At 48.5% G+C, this 13,530-nt stretch overlaps 1 protein-coding gene across 1 annotated transcript; it reads right to left on the minus strand.

Moving 5' to 3' along the window:
• Positions 1-1,521: 1,521 nt before the first annotated feature.
• Positions 1,522-9,094, minus strand: LOC125541196 (putative glucomannan 4-beta-mannosyltransferase 7). Its single transcript, XM_087543416.1, is given in 10 exon segments — positions 1,522-1,757; positions 1,845-2,036; positions 2,136-2,335; positions 2,421-2,534; positions 2,617-2,753; positions 2,867-2,977; positions 3,465-3,717; positions 7,642-7,740; positions 7,938-8,301; positions 8,896-9,094. Coding segments are annotated over 10 exon segments (1,740 nt in total). The 5' UTR covers positions 9,000-9,094; the 3' UTR covers positions 1,522-1,591.
• Positions 9,095-13,530: the final 4,436 nt, after the last annotated feature.

Genomic DNA, 13,530 nt, shown 5'->3' on the forward strand with positions numbered 1-13,530 from the left:
CAAAACAGAATGAAGAAGTTTGCTGATACTAAGAGAATTGAGAGGAGTTTCCAAGTTGGGGACCCAGTTTACTTAAAAATGGCTCCTTACAGATTAGCAGCATTTGGATTCAGAGGTGCTTTGAAGTTACAAAACAAATATTATGGTCCTTTCTTGGTCATTCAGAGAGTGGGCAATGCAGCTTATAAATTGCAGTTGCCTAGTGGAGTTCAAATACATCCGGTGTTTCATGTCAGCCAGTTAAAGAAACACATTGGGGATAAATCAATACCCGATCCTAATCTACCACTTGTCAACCAGGATGGAACAGTGAAAATGGGACCAGAGGAAGTTTTAGAGGTTCGACAAGTTCCTCGACAAAATATGCCAGTGGTGCAATGGCGTATCAAATGGATCAACTTGTCATCGGAAGATGCAACTTGGGAAGACGCGGATTTTATCAAGTATACATTTCCGGAGTTCTTCAACAACACTATAAGAGCATGGCATGAAGCAGCAGTATCGTCGTGAGGTCACGTCAAAACTCAAGGAGGGGGCAATGTCAGGCTCGCTGTGGTTGCAGTTATATCTTCAGATAGTGTAACAGTTAGGTTCAGTAGTTGGATGGCTGAGATCGCTCCTCACCTCTCCAGTGTGCGTCGCTAGCCGTTAGATTTTACTGTACCGTTTCATTGCCGTTACTGTTACTTTTCTGGCTGTTGCCAGCACTCTCTCCACCTATTAAAGCAGCCGGGTTGTGGCTGTCTTGAAAGAGAATCTTCTGTGAGAATTGCCGTGATGGCTAAGTAAACATATAGCTAATACAAACACCTTAGATCTCGGCGAGTTTTCCCCATTTTCTCCCTAATGTTTCTCAGGTTGTGATCTGAAATTATAGCTCGGTCCTGACACTATGCCGAACCATCGAGGCGGCAGAGGAAGATGATATGTATGATGTATCGTGCAAGCATAGCATAGGACCAGCTACATGGAGAGACACACACCACACATGTACTGCAGGCGGCCGGACCTGACCATGTCCACCAATGGCTTCGACGACGGCATGATCGACATGGTGCTGCAGCTGCTCTGTCCACCCAACGACGCCTTTTCTCTCATCAGGTTCTTTCTTCTGCCGGTCTGAATCCAACTTATTTCTTTCTATTGTACAATGCACTCCAAGTGTTCGATGAATTGTTTGACTCATTTTCTTTACTCACGGGAAGGCAGAGTTCAAACAGATGGACAAAGATGAGAATATTTAATGTAGTTTAATCTGCAAGGTATACTTGAGTCTATATAATGATCTGAACTCAGGAATATTAATGTTGCGGCTAAGGGGAAAATCCAAAGCTAGGATTATTTGTTCGTGTTTGCGATTTGCAAGTGTCGTGCTGGTACAGCCCGTCCTCGTTAAATTACAAAGGCACACCCTACTTACTGATTATGGGTGAAATGTTTGAAGCTGAAGTTAGTTCACAAATAAAAGTTACTGATTATGGGTGAAACGTTTGAAGCTCTTATGCATCTAAGGCTATCACATCTGAAATGTTTGAGGCTCTTATGCTCATAAACAAACTGTGTAACAGCACTTCGTACAGTTTAGGTGTTGTCATTGAAAGCAAGTGCAAGTGCCAGTGAAGTTTAGCCCTAGAAATGCAAATGCTAATCCTTGCAAATAGAGATTAAAATAGTAGCTAGTCTTGCCAGGGAATACAAGGTTGTACGATGCACAGAAGAAAAGAAACGCTGAAAACAGAATCTCAGGAAAATTAACCCTGCAAGAAAAATATGATGTCAGTTACAGTCTAGCGTATAGTATATCTTATAGTAAGATTGCCCATAACCTTGACTCAGAGGTTTACCTGTCTCTTAATCTTTTTCTGGTTTTCTGAAGCAAGGGAACCTTGTTATCTTCAAAATTGTTCCCTGTCTTCTTTCTCACGAACCACTCATTAAACTCTGAGAATTCGAATAGACCAACCAGTGCAGCTCTCGTGCGGTGTATTGTCATCACACTCTCAAACAAAATCCAAAATGGCAGAAGGTGTATATTTCTGCAGAGTTGGTTTTAAGGACATTAAATTTTTTGTATGTGGAGAAGCGGATATGAGTAATATCAGATTGTAAATGAAAGCACATCTTGAGAAACTTACTTTGGATTTCTTATGGCTGTTACCACTAGAAGTACCGCGGGAATATATGCGACGCCCCAGACTGGTAGGTATAGTTCTGGGATCATGACTGATAATGGAACTATGATATTTGAGAGAATACATGCGACAGCAGGGGCCACAACTCTCCGAACAAATAAGAAGCTATAGAGCATATAAAACTTCTTGACGACAGACACATCCTAATGAAACAACAATGGGAGGGATAATTTTCAGTTTTCTTTAAGTATTTTGTTTTAGAGCCGATGAGGGAGAAAAGAACCCTACCTTAGAAGTCAAAATATCTATTGCTACTTTTCAGAATAAATTTGCACCACCACAAGCCCACCGGAATTGCTGTCGACAGTAGGCCTTGTAACTGGATGGCAATTCACTCTTAACCTGCATTGTATTTGCACAGTCAATTGATTGCATCAAACTATTATACTTTCAACAAAATTGTTGTGGTATAAAATCTACTCACTCTGATATCCCCGACATATATAAATTTCCAACCCTTTAGGGTGGCTCGAATTGCCAAGTCCATGTCTTCAACTGTAGTGCGGTCCTTCCAACCTCCTGCCTCTTTGATGGCTGCTGTACGCCACACTCCAGCGGTTCCTTGGTTTACAACAGAAATTCCTTGAGACAATCATTTATTTTCAAATCTATGTTCTAGAGGTTTTTGTCTTTTTCTTTGTGGCTTAGAATCCGTAAGTTGTAAAAATGTGTACCATTGAAGCTGAAGAAGGCAAAGGTTGCTGATCCTGCTTCTTGCTCAACTTTGAAATGGTAATCGAAGAACATCTTTTGTATCCTCGTCAACAGGCTCACGGTGCCATTCACTGCAAAATTCTGTCAATTAAGAATCGATCAATTCAATCAGAGCAATAAAACACCATCATGTTTGCGGAGTGGTACATTAGCACTATTTTGCATGCCAAATTTCTTGGAATTGTCTCTGTACCTCGTTTCCAGCGCCGCATGAACGATAAGACAAGATAAGGTGAGCATGCTTTAGATGATCATGGAATGCAACGTTTCTTTTGCATGACAGAATCAAGTTTTTATTTATTACATGCATAGTTCCGTTTGGTTTTGAAAACAGTGCTTCCGTAAATTTTTCGAATGAGGTCTACATTTTCTTTGTGGTGAACTGATGATGTTCTGAAATATTTGAAGCATATATGACAAGTGCAAACATATAGGATGAAATAAATTATAATGCAGTTTCCATTTCATGACCTAATGAAAACTGCCTTGTGATAGACTTGCAGCTGGAAAGCTGGAAAGAGGAATGCTCCAGAGCTAATAGGAAATGGGAGTGTTTACCGAAGGACCACCGAGCTTGAACAAGAGCAACTTTTGGATTGTGCACGAAGAACGGGATTGTTCTGAGAAGGAAGTCTGGTTCAGGCTGGAAATCAGCATCAAATATGGCAACATATTCACACTGCCTGGCATAGTCACATTCCATTCCCTTCTTCAGGGCTCCTGCTTTGAACCCCTTCTGGCCGCTTCTTGGGGCGTACTTAATGTTCAGACCCTTGGTCACCCAGGTTTCGCATTCAAGCTCCACCAAATTCTGCAGAAAGAAGAAAGCAATCAGCATAGACTGCAAATTCGGTGCCACATAGTTCAGTCTAGAAGCGCATCTTAGAGCAACTCCAACGGGCCGACCCAAACGGACGGCATTTTTATTCGGTTTTTGTCTGTTTGGGTCGGCCGCCCGCCCGCCGTCCGCCCTCTTTTAGTTTTGGGTCGACAGTGCGCCTAACGGGCCGACCCATTTCATGACCGCGCGCGTTTAAGATCATGCCGTCTGGAGCGCGGGAAAGGTTCGCGCGCGCGGGGGAAAGCGGCCTAGCGCATGCTGGTTTTGGCGCTCCAGCGTGCGAAAAAGGTTCGCGCGCGCGCCGCGGCCGGCGCTCGTTATAAAGAAGGCGAGGAGGAGCTCGTTATAAAGAAGGCGCTCCCTCCACACTCTGTCCACCGCCCACTCTCGCCGCCTCTGATCCACCATGTCGATCCACCGCCTGGGCGCTTCGGATTTTTGCAGAGTTCGCGAGCGCCGCTCCGGCGCTTTCTCCTCCGAGATCTGGTTTTGCGAGAAACGTCTCGTCCTTGGCACCTTCGACACCGCAGAGGAGGCGGCCCGCGCGCACAACGCGGCGGCGTGGCGCCTCCTGAGGCCTTGTCGGGATATGAATTTTCCCAACGTGTCGAGCCAGCGGGCGCAGGATCTGGCGCCTCTCCCGCGGCTTTTCACCGACGAGGATCGTCGTGTCCACCAGAGGCGGCAGCGTCGCCTCGCCATCGCAGAGAAGGACGTAGAAGCCTTGGTGTGTGGCGCGGAGGCTTCCCCCAGGACATCGTCGACGAGCGCCAGTTCTACAAGCAATTGAGATCGGAGAGGGACGCGAGGAGGAGGGAGCGAGCCGCCTATCGGGAGGACAAGCGTTCGCGGAAGCAGACAGCTCAATTGAAACTGAAGCTACGAGAAACGTCGGGTTGGGACTTTGAAGACGAGCAGCTTGCTGACGCTTACCTTCAGACGTCGGAGGAGGACATTACCGAGTCGGAGTCAGAAAGCGACGAGTAGTGGTCTTTTTCTTTTATCTGTGTACGCTAGAACTATCTATGTACTGAAAAAATGGCCGGCGGCGTCGGCGACGTAGCAGGCGGGCGAGGGGTGTTAATCCACAGTGCCACTGACAGCGGGCCAGGTGAGGAAAGAGGGCAAGCACGAGCGCGCGCGTCCGTCTTTTGTCCGCGCCGACGCAAATCAGGCTCAAAAATGGACCGGGAATAGGTCGGCAGGCGGACGAAAGCGGGCGCGCATCCGTTTAGGTCGGCGGTTGAGCCGGCTTTTTGTCCATGCTGGCCCAAATGGACGGTCGCGAACAAAATGGATCGCCCCATTAAAGTTGCTCTTAGCATGGCACATTCTACAATTGACTGAACTGCGAAACTGGAGCAGCTTGACAAGTCAGCATGTGCCAAGGTCTCCGCTTGCAATTGAAGAACTTGTCAGGAAAGGTTTTGTGTTGTTGCTATGCCGCCACAAATGGTCTTTGTTGTAATTGGATAACATTATACTGTATAAATCTAGTGGGGGATGATACAGATTCGATTGTCACTGTTAAGGTGAGGTCTGCCTGCTTACTACACTAACAGACATTTGTTTGGGAGGCCACCCCTTCTTTATCTTAAGGTATATGTCAATTAGTATTTTTTTTGGAATACGTCTAGACGTATCATAGCTTTATAGAAGGCATAATTGTAAGTATAAAAAGACTACCGCTCGCTGTGAATAGCGAGCGTAGCACATATACCACCAGGCATGTCAATTAGTATCTCAACCCTAAAGAGAGTTGAAAACCTGTTATCCTCGTTTATGCATCATTATATTGCCTAAACTCTCTACTAAAACAGGCTTCACCTTTCCCCGAAATGAACCTTTATGAAATATCAAATGATTTTTTTGTCGTGTGTATGGCATGCAACAATCTATTGTTCAAAAGAAGAGCAACTTTGAATATACTATGGAGGGTGACAGGTAAATGCTTTCGATCCAAATTTATTGGTAATTGCTTGTAATCGGGCGTCCGGTCCGCCTCTCGTCTTGGTCAACATGCGAGCTTGCCACGTGCCCAGTGTGCCCCATGCAGTCCCATGCCTTGTTCCTTCACACTCGCGTCGTTCTCATTCACCCATCCACACCCCACCTTTGTTCCGCTCTCTCGCTCAACCCTGAACAAAACCGCACGCCGTTCGCCGTAGGCCGGCGGACCACCTCGTGCACACAATCGAGGCCAAAGGGGAAGATGCACATTGACCTCATTGTTGAAATATATTGTCCGTCTCTCTCCATCAGTTCAAATTTTTAGATGAATTGGCTGGAGCATGAATTCATATGGTATCTAAGCTAGGAGGTTTTGAGTTTAAGACTCTGCCAAAGCAATAATAATAAGAAAAGATTCTATGGCTACATAAATCACGTGTCTAAGGACCAAATAAGCCTAGACGTGAGGGTGATGATGTTGCAAGCTAGGGCGGCGAGTGGTTCTGTGACCACGATCGTGCGGTCCTATGAGCTGGTGCATGGGCGCTACAATGCCAGCGAGGGCGATGGCCATGGGGTCGCTAGCTCTCCAAGTCCAAAGGATGTTGTGAGGGCAAAGGAGCAATGCATGGGGGGATTTTTGTTGGTTTTGCTCCATGGATATGTTGCAACCGTTCGGAAGGGGGGAGAGGGCAATGCAACGAGAATGACAACTGCTCTGATCGAACGAATATGTGTGGGGCCATCCAACGGCTCCCGAGGTGACCGATCGGTTAGACATGTGTCTAGAAACAACCAATTCATATGAGCCAGGCCTAATTTATGTGCTCCTTTATTAACAACAGCAGGTTCAACTCACTTATTTGGGAGGGGTTCCCCTAAAATAGGGAACCTATGTTAGTGTTTCGGTTCCCTATTTTTTTCTAAAATAAAATAGGCAAGTTACAACATGCATGTATGTGGTAGAGTATATAGGGGCAGTGGTGCTTAAAATAATTTATTCAGCGGAAGGAAATCTTTACTTCAACAATTATCCTGTCTACCTGTATATGGAGCAGCCATACAAACAGGATGAGTTAAGCCTGCCTTAATTCTTTAGAGCTAAACGATAATGGATGTTTAGAAGATTCTTTTAGTAGGAGGTAATATTCCTTTCAATACCAAGGCGTCCACGATAACTTCATCAATCTTAGGCCCTTCCCAATGCTCCACCTTGTACAGGTGCTAAGGTTGTCAACTAAGCAAAAAATATGATGTGACATGCTAGTTAAGAAGAGAGAGAGTAGTATGGTGACCCCAGGAATAAACGGCGCTAAGTACGTGTACCTAGGTGGAAGCACAATTCTAAGTCTACAACAAATTAAATGCACGAAGCTTAGCACCCAAAAGCTTAGCACCTTTGCATTGTGGACTTGAGTTGCTAAGGCATTTAATATGCTTAGCACCTCATCTAAGCACCTTTACATTGGGGGGGGGGGGGGGGGTCTTAAAGCTCTGCAACTTAGACACGATATTCAATGGCCGTTGTGGGAGTAAACAAGTTATTCACTTCATAATATAGTGCACCCATGCTTTTCAAGATTTAACACTGATCATAAATTTAACCAACATGGACGACTACGACAGATATCTTTGAATTCGTATTCGAAAGAAAAATTCCAAAGGTATAACTTTTCAGTAAAATGATTTATGTGTTATTAGTCTAATTTATGATCAAAGTTAAATCTTGAAAAGTGTAAGCGCGCTACATTATAGAATGGAGGGAGTATGTGATACTAGTGTGAACTTATGTAAGTCTACTTTGTAATCGGTGTTTCACGTTTCGTAAAGTGAGGTTCATACTTCAATAGCCGTGGTGTGAGTACGTATGCGTGATAGTATGAGTAGGAGTATGTGCATGTGTGCACATCAACAGCGTAATCGATATTTTAAAACAAAATGTACCTTGATTAACGGATCGGTGGAATTGTCCAGCACTTGGACGATCATCCTGTCCTTTGGCCACTTGAGCTCACATGCCGCCCCGATTGACAGCTTGTACACCTACACGCAGCTCCACCACATGAAATAAATTAGTAACACGCGGGAATATTTAATCACGCAAAACTGATAGGAGATCAATGGCAGATCAAAATATTTCGGTCTTCTGCATACCAATAAAGAAATAATAATAATAAAAGATTCTGATCGGGAAATGCGGCAAGCTATCTTCAAGGTCCAAAAGAAAAGATTGTGATCACCTCCAGCTCGTTGTACATGGGTATCTGGACGAGGACCATGGGGTAGTGGGCGCTCCCCTTCTCCTCGTCGCCGGCGAGGGGCTCCCACTTGAACCGCCACTCCGGTCGCCAGCCGATGGCCTTGACGCCGAGGCTGACCACGCAGTTGTACAGGGCCTCTACCGCGAGCATCACCGACATCACCATGCACGCCCACACCGTCACCTGCAGCGCCGGCGCGATCACCCGGCCCCGCACCCGCACCCACAGCTCGTGCACCTCCGCCAGCGACACGGCCCCCGCCCCAGACGAGTACGAGGCGCCATTGTAGACGCCGGTGAACCACGAGATGGTCTCCTGGAAGTCCAGCTGCCCACCCACTACGAGAGCAGAGAGAAAGAAATGGTGCCGCGACGAAATCAGATCACGTCACAGCGAAAAAGTGTTAGCTTTTTTAATCTTGATTCACATGTATCTGCATATTAGTTTGCTTGTCCATGCATATAGGTAGTTGTAGCAGGTGAAGCCTTGGAGAACATGCAAGAGGTGAGATGCGAGGCGCCGTGAGATATGGCGCATGGCGAGATGCCGAACGGTGGCGAGAGGCTGCTGTGTATGCATGTCCGAGGTTGTTAGCTGCTGCTGCATGAGTGGCCGGGTCATGTGGTTCCTAGAGTGATTCTAGGAGAAGATCAAGTCATTAGTTAGTGGTGTGAGTGGGTGCGTGCATGCAGTTAGTGGGCGAGTGTGTGGCCCGGCTGCGTGGGCGTGAGTCTACTTAAGCACTTGTACGCATATTTGCTTTCAAGAGAGAATATAAAGAAGAGAAAATCGTCGGCTGTGTGATACAGCGGCCACCAAATATCTGTGTTCTTTGTTCTTCCGTGAGCTTTGAGAGGAAGCTAGAGGTAGAGGAAGAAGAAGAGGAGCTGGCGATCAGCTCCAACAAAAAGGAGTGAGAGAGAGTAATGTATCCGCGGGTGGGTGGCTGAAATCGACGGCGCCAGTGGAGACGGCGGCGAGGACGGCTGCGACGGCGGCGAGGACGAACAGGAGGGCGCCGCCGATTTCTCCAGCCTCCATGGGCGACCGAGGCGGGGAAGAGTGCGACTGGTCGAGCGAGCCCAATGGGGCGTTTTCCTAAGGTCAACACCAATGCTTGTGTCTTCGTCCCTTTCTTCCTCTTTTGATACGCTTCCATCAATGTGCTCCTGGCGTACGTGCTTTATATATCTGGTGCAAGTGGGCACACTCTGCTATCACTCGCAAGTCCCAAACTGTTAAATCGGAAACATAGCGTTTGATACTCAAGGACAATTTGGCCACGAACTAGCCACTAATGTTCACCTCCAGATCCATAATTGTCGATGAACATCCATCTAGTGACATGCTAATATGGGAGAGTTTAATCGAGTAGCTCATAGGTCTGCTAGAAGAGAAGAGATGCGTACTCTGCATCTGCAGGTGTAGCCGCTCGCTGCATCCTCCGGTATGTTAGGCTGGTCATAGTGGGGAGTAATTTAGACTAGTAACATGCATATGTTACTAGTCTATATTACTACCTCTATAGTGTATAGTATCATATATGGTCTCATTTATTGCCATGCATGACACATAGTAGCACCACATTTATTATGTTATGATATCTATCTATGTTACTATAACCATCTCTTTCTTTTTTAATTGCCTGCCACATAAGCATGTTTGCGAGTCCCAAGTACAAATACTACTTATGTTATCTCCACTATACGAAAAAGGGTTTTCCCCCACTTTATATTATAAAGCAACGCACCAAGCATCCAACATCACAGTACAGAGAGTAATCAAGTCATAGTCATGCTGGGGGCACAGCAATACAAGCCCCAAAGAAGCTAAAAAACGAAGCTAATCCGGCTCAGGAGGCGGCGGAGGAGGTGGTGGAGGAGGGGCGAAAGCCGATGCCGAAGAGCGAAGACCCGCTATGATGATGTCGATGGCGCCCCGGTCTCTCCGCTTGCTAAGCGGTCTCCAAAGCTGTAGAAGGCCACACAATTTGTAGATAGCATCAGTCACACGCCAAGGAATCACGCGTTCAATGACTAGCTTATTACGGTTACACCAGAGGGTCCATGCTAGGGTACCCAACACCACCCACATGGATGGGCGGCTAGAGCCGGGGAGCCTAAGTTCCTCCCCAAACAAGTCCGGGAGGTTGTCATGGCACCAGTTGCCACCAACCACCTCCCGGAGGCAACTCCATAGGAATTGAGCCACCGGACACCGGAAGAAGATGCGATTGCAATCTTCCGGTACCAAGCAAATGGGGGCATAGACCATCCCCTGGGCCATTACGTTTGCGGACCTCCATACCCGAGGGTAGGCGGCCGCGGACCCATTGCCAGAGGAAGATGCAGATTTTCAAGGGGAGTTTGATTTCACAGAGCACCGAGAGTTCCACCGGGCCCGGGGTGGGGACAATCGCCTGATAGAGGGATCTCGTTGAGAAGCGGCCACTTGGCTCGAGGTGCCAAGAAAGGGAATCGGGTTCTAGGGAGGGGGGGGGGTGTAGGGCAATACACTCGAGCAGTTCATCCCATTGCCCAAGTTCCACCGCCTCCATCGCCTCGAAGGTACGGCGAAAGGCAATAGCCCCCCAAGTCAGCTAAGGCCACAGCCACAGAGAGCTGTGGACGGACGCAGATCACGAACAACGTGAAAAGCGGTCCGCAAAGGGGCGGGTCCCTGCCCACCGATCTAGCCAGAATAGGGTGCCAGAGCCAAAACCTATTTTAATGGAGGCCCCAATACGCAAAATCAGCATCAAACGAATCACCGATTGCTAGAATTGGGAGCCACCAGTTCTATACGCGAAAGCCAGTGGCTGCCCGCGTAGGTACTTAGCGCGGATAATCTCAAGCCACAGGCCGCCTTCCGCAGTCTGAATCCGCCAAAGCCATTTGGAGAGGAGGGCAATATTCATTCGCTTGGACGAAATAACCCCAAGACCTCCTTGGTCTTTCGGCTTGCAGATCTCAGACTACTTGACCATGTGATACTTCTGTTTATTGTTCTCTCCTGCCCATAAGAATCTGGAGAGGAGTTTGGTGACCTCGTGGTGAAGGGATTCATGTAAACTATAGAATCCCATGATATACATCAGTAGACTAATAAGGGAGGAGTTCATCAGAATCACTCGAGCGGCTTTGGACAGCCACCTCCCCTGCTAGGGCTCCATCCTGGGTTGGAGCTTGGCGATTATTGGACGAAAATCCTTCTCAAGCAGACGAGTGTCACTAAGAGGAACGCCAAGGTAGGTGGTCGGAAATGTTCCCAAACGGCAGTTCAAGCGGTTGGCAATTCGTTGAGCTTCCATCGGGGAGTATCCGATGACCATCACCTCACTCTTGGCGAAATTAATCGTGAGGCCCGACATTTCCTGGAAGCAGAGGAGGAGGAACTTTAGATTCTGAATATCCTCATTCGAGCCTTCCACCATCATAATGGTGTCGTCGACATATTGGAGGTGGATCATACCTCCATTCGCGACCAGGTGGGGACAAATTCCCCTAATATGGCCGGCGCGCTTGGCTAAGTCAAGAATCGAGGTGAGGGCATCAACGACAAGGTTGAATAGAAAGGGGGATATCGGGTCCCCCTGTCGGACCCCTTGGCCCGTCAAGAAGTATGAGCCAACCTCCCCATTTATGTTAACCGCCGTCCGACCGCTCGTGACCAACTGCATAACGCGCGCGACCGAGTGGTGATCAAACCCACGTTTGAGCAACACTTCCCGAAGGAAGGACCAGTGGACTGTGTCATAAGCTTTATGGAAGTCGATTTTGAAGAACACCGTGCGGAGGTGTTTCGTCTTAACCTCATGAATCACCTCATGGAGGACTAGGACCCCATCGAGAATAAATCTACCTTTCGTGAAGGCCGATTGGATAGGGTGGTGAATCCAAGGCGCGATAAGGGCCGCCCTAGTGGCGTACCCTTTGGCCAGAATTCTAAATATCACATTGAGGACTGTGATAGGATGGAATTGCCTAATGTCCACTGCACCCAGGACCTTGGGAATCAGGGAGATAATCCCGTAGTTAAGACGGGATATGTCCAGTGTTCCCCTAGCGAACTCACGGAACAGCTCAAGGATGATCTCTTTGACCATTGGCCAGAAAGCCTGAAAAAAGCGGACCGGCAATCCATCAGGACCCGGCACCGAGGCCGGATTCATGGCTTTGACGGAGGCCTCAACTTCCGCTGCATCAAAAGGGGCGAGCAGGACTGCATTTTCTTCCGGGGAGACCTGTTGACCAGTCGACCAAATGTGGTCTGCAAGGGCGATACCACTCTGAGGGCACCCCTGAAATAATGACTTATAAAAGTCGTCAACTAACGAGCGGATTGCCTGGGGATCCTGGAACAATTGTCCACCCTCCCATAAGAGGGGGATGGAGCAGCGACGTCTACGTCCATTAGCAATGGCCTGGAAATAGGCAGTGTTAGCGTCCCCAAACAACACCCAATTCATAGACCCACGCTGTCGCCAGTATTCCTCCTCCTTGGAATAGATCTCCATGAGGGAATCCTCCAAATTATACCTATGGGCCCATTCCTCCGCGGAGATCCCCGCAGAGTTTTCCTGAAGGTCCAAAGCCCGAATCTCCTCAAGGAGGGAGGCTTTCAGGACCCGAAGGTCCCGACCTATATTAGCACCCCAACCTTTCATGAACTGCCTGGAGCGTTTGGACAGGTGGTGCCACTCATCCAGGATCGACATCTGCCTATGGGGCTCAGCCGACGCCGAGACCCAGTGAACCTTGACGGCAACCACAAAACCTGGCTGCCGGAGCCAGAAGGCCTCAAAGCAGAATCGAGGGGGTGGACAGGGTCTCTCATCCCTAGAGGATAAGAGGAGAGGAACATGGTCAGAACCGATGCGTGTGATGGCCTGGAGAGAAGCTAAAGGGAATCGGAGTTCCCAGTTAGGGGAGACAAACACACGGTCCAACACACTAAGGGTCAGGGCCACCTGTCTATTGGTCCAGGTAAATCGTGCCCCGACCCTGTCCAGCTCTAGGAGACCGAGGTCTGCTACCCAGTCGTTAAAGCGGTGAATCTCCGCAAGGTCTACACGCGAGTTGTTCTTATCCTCGGGGGTGCGAAGAAGGTTGAAGTCTCCCCCAACAACCACGGGGAGGGTCGCGGAAGAGATCTTGGAGTGGAGCTCGGCCAAGAAAGTGGCCTAGCCTTTCGGGCCCCATCTGGGCTGGGTGGGCCTGCGGGTCCGGGCGCGATGGCGTGGCTCCCTGGTGGTGTGGCGAGGCGGCAGTGGCTGTGGTGGTGATGGCTCCGGTGGCCGGCGTGCTGCAGCGTGGCTGCAGGGACTGTCCGGACCTGTTTGGGTCCGGCCAGGCCGGCGTGGCCTGACAAGTCCCTGTCGCTACATCCGGTTGGCTCCGCGCCGCGGTGGAGGTTGTTCCCTCCTGTTGGCTGCGGCGCGGTTGCCGCCGAGCCCGGTGTCTTCAAACTTATCCGCTAGGGTTGTAATGATTTGTTTTGTAATTAATACTCAAAGTTATACTAAGTGTGTTAATAGAGCTCTCAAATACTACTCCCTCCGTCCAGAAATACT

The sequence above is a fragment of the Triticum urartu genome, chromosome 2A, assembly GCF_056163025.1.
Source record: "Triticum urartu cultivar PI428250 chromosome 2A, HENAU_Tu73, whole genome shotgun sequence".
Taxonomy (NCBI): Eukaryota; Viridiplantae; Streptophyta; class Magnoliopsida; order Poales; family Poaceae; genus Triticum; species Triticum urartu.